Below are 2,969 nucleotides of genomic sequence, written 5' to 3' on the forward strand. Positions count from 1 at the left end.
AACATGAGGAGCCGGTTCCGACCAGCTGGGAGAAGAATGGCAGAGATGACCAGGCGCCAGGGTGTCTGTATCGGGAAGCGTGGGAGAAGTAGCATCGGCGAGGGCACCCTGGAGGAGGTGTCAGGCAACCGCTGCCTTGGCACTATGCAGAGGCGACGTTCGGGCATGCCCGATTTAGTGCGCTTCCTCTGCCCAGTCCTAGGCCCTCTCCCGCCCGCCTCCCACCGCTCAGGAGTCCTGCGCTGGTTCCCAATACTGACGTCAGTGAGCGATGACCTCAGCGCCCGGGAGGCGCGGGCGAGCGGACCAGCGGGAGGGCGGGGGCGAGCGAGGGCGGAGGAGAGGGAGGTGGGGCAGCGGGGGAACACGCCCCCATCCGCCAGCCTCGGCCAATGGGCGCCTCCTGCGGCTCCCCGCCTCCGCGAGCGGTATGAAAGGCGCAGCCCGGGGAAAGTCCGGGCAGAGCCCGAGCGGCAGCTGGACCACCCTTGTCTTAATAATACAGCTATTTCCTCAGCCGCCCGACATGAGCCACGGGAAGAGGACCGACATGCTCCCCGAGATCGCCGCCGCCGTCGGCTTCCTCTCCAGTCTCCTGAGGACGCGGGGCTGCGTGAGCGAGCAAAGACTCAAGGTGTTCAGCAGGGCGCTCCAGGATGCTTTGACTGGTGAGCACTCGTCGGGGTCCCAAAGCCAACGGGGCGCGGCCCCTCCTTGCCTGGGATGTCTTTCCCCGCTGTTTCTGGGACAGAGACCCCCTATGTGAGCAGCTCCGAGCCTCAGAGAAACCTTGCCCTAATCTCCGAGGACGTCTGTGGTCCTCTGTCCCTTGGTTTAGGTCTCCGCCTCCCCGCCCTCCAGTCCCCGCCTCGCTCCCAGGGTGCTGACCCTTCTCCTTGAGTACATTCCGAGGCCCTAAGAACACCATGGGAAAAGCCAGTCAGTGTCTGCGCTCAGAGTCCGAACTCACTTCCTTCTCTGAATCTTGGAGACCCCCAGACCCTCGAGGGATGCTGTGGGCCACGAACCCGGCCAAGCTATGCGACTTTATGCGCAACTGAACTTTCAACAACTCGAGTCCCAGTCACTGTTGTTGTAGCCCTGTGCCTACTATTGTGCGGGGACCATTCTGCCGCTTGTTTACCCGCTGGAAGTTGTAATCTGGGCCCCCTTTGTATTTTTTTCTTTTGGTCCCTCTTCGCCATCTGCCACCTATTGTAGTACAGAAAAAAGCCCAGTAGCCTAGCCTGCTGAGTGGGGGTGGGGGGGTGTTATGAAGGCAGGGCATGAGGCAAGAAGGTAGAGGAGTGATAAGCAGCCCTTTCGCCTCTGTCCCCAGCTGTTACAGCTGGTTGCCTTGGGCAGCGATAGCCGTCTCTCAACATGTTGGCACAGATCTGAGAACCAACAGCTGTTTCATCAAAACAAAACCGTTTTTCTTCCCTTACCTTTGCGAAAGGTCTCATAACTCTTCTGCTGGGGGAGGGATGGGAGGCCTGGTGGCTTGCTGGACACCCACAAACGTTGGCCGCTTACTGAACTTTGAAATTTCAGTGTTTGGGTCTTAAGAGGCCCTGCCTGTTCATACTAGTCCTTTCTTCCTTAAGCTGAATTGTGCCAGAAATATCCCTGACCACCGGGAGATTACCTACCTGAAAGCTCTGGCTGCCTTTCAGTGCGCACGCACTTGGGAAGGACCCAGGGGTCTAAGTGGCAGGGGGAGTTTAAGGAGAGGCTCTGAAATACTGTCGCTGAGCCCCTCCCCCTCTCCCGGCCCTCTACCCTCATCCTCTGCTTGTGGTAAACATCAGAGACAATGTTTTCTAACCAGGCATCTCCCTCTCGTTCTTCCTATACAGATCATTACAAACACCACTGGTTTCCAGAGAAACCCTCCAAAGGCTCTGGCTACCGCTGCATCCGCATCAACCACAAGATGGACCCCATCATTAGCAAGGTGGCCAGCCAGATTGGACTCAGCCAGCCCCAGCTACACCGGCTGCTGCCCAGTGAGCTGACCCTGTGGGTCGATCCCTATGAAGTGTCCTATCGCATCGGGGAGGATGGTTCCATCTGTGTCCTGTATGAGGAGGCCCCCGTGGCTGCCTCCTATGGACTCCTCACTTGCAAGAACCAAATGATGCTGGGCCGGAGCAGCCCCTCGAAGAACTATGTGATGGCTGTGTCGAGCTAAGGAGCCACTCTGCCCGGGCACTCTACTGTACTCATGCTGCCGTGACAACAGGCCACCGAATACCTCAACCTGGGGAACTGTATTTTTAAATGAAGAGCTATTTATACATGTTATTATTTTTTTTTTAAGAAAAGCAGAGAAAAAAAAAACCAAAAGATTTTTTTTTTTTAAAAAGAAAAAAATCCTTAAAGGGAGCTGCTTGGAAGTGGCCTCCCCAGGTGCCTTTGGAAAGAACTGTTATTGAATCTGTGAGCCAGTGTTTGCCTAGGGGAGTGGTTTTGGGGTTGACCTAGCCAAGGTAAAGGGGGATTCTTGGCTGATCCCCCAGGAGGTGGTAAAAGGGAGCAAGCAAGGTTAGCAACTGTGAATGAGAGGGGTCAGGCTCTGCCCTGGGTTACCGTCCCAGCTGGGATGCCTGTCTACCTGGTTCCTCTCTTACTCAGGGGCATTCAAGCCTGGTCTTAAATAATACTACATTGCCTAATCTTTTGTTTTTCTGCTGAGACCCTGGGTGGAGTGAAAGACCTCTCCTTGTTCCTTCTGTTCTAAGCAGGTTTTCTTGAAGTCTTGTCTTGTTTCTGAGTCTATCCTCAGGAGCCTGGAAAGGTTGTTTCCCAGCCAGGAATCTGTGACCACTTTTGGAGGGTGGGATGTCAGGCAGGTGCGCAGAGACTTTGGGTATAGATGGAGGGGAACGGCACAAAACCTTGGCTCTGCACTCTGCTGCTTCGTATGCATGCGTGGCAAATAATTTAGGGGTGATTTGCAATGGAAT

General features: G+C 55.4%; 1 protein-coding gene across 1 annotated transcript; it reads left to right on the forward strand.

Moving 5' to 3' along the window:
* Positions 1 to 447: 447 nt before the first annotated feature.
* On the forward strand, positions 448 to 2,319 carry Btg2 (BTG anti-proliferation factor 2). Its single transcript, XM_057769885.1, has 2 exons — positions 448 to 668; positions 1,860 to 2,319. The coding sequence occupies exons 1-2, from the start codon at positions 527 to 529 to the stop codon at positions 2,192 to 2,194; spliced, it is 477 nt and encodes a 158-aa protein (XP_057625868.1). The 5' UTR covers positions 448 to 526; the 3' UTR covers positions 2,195 to 2,319.
* Positions 2,320 to 2,969: the final 650 nt, after the last annotated feature.

This window comes from Chionomys nivalis, chromosome 5, assembly GCF_950005125.1.
Source record: "Chionomys nivalis chromosome 5, mChiNiv1.1, whole genome shotgun sequence".
NCBI lineage: Eukaryota > Metazoa > Chordata > Mammalia > Rodentia > Cricetidae > Chionomys > Chionomys nivalis.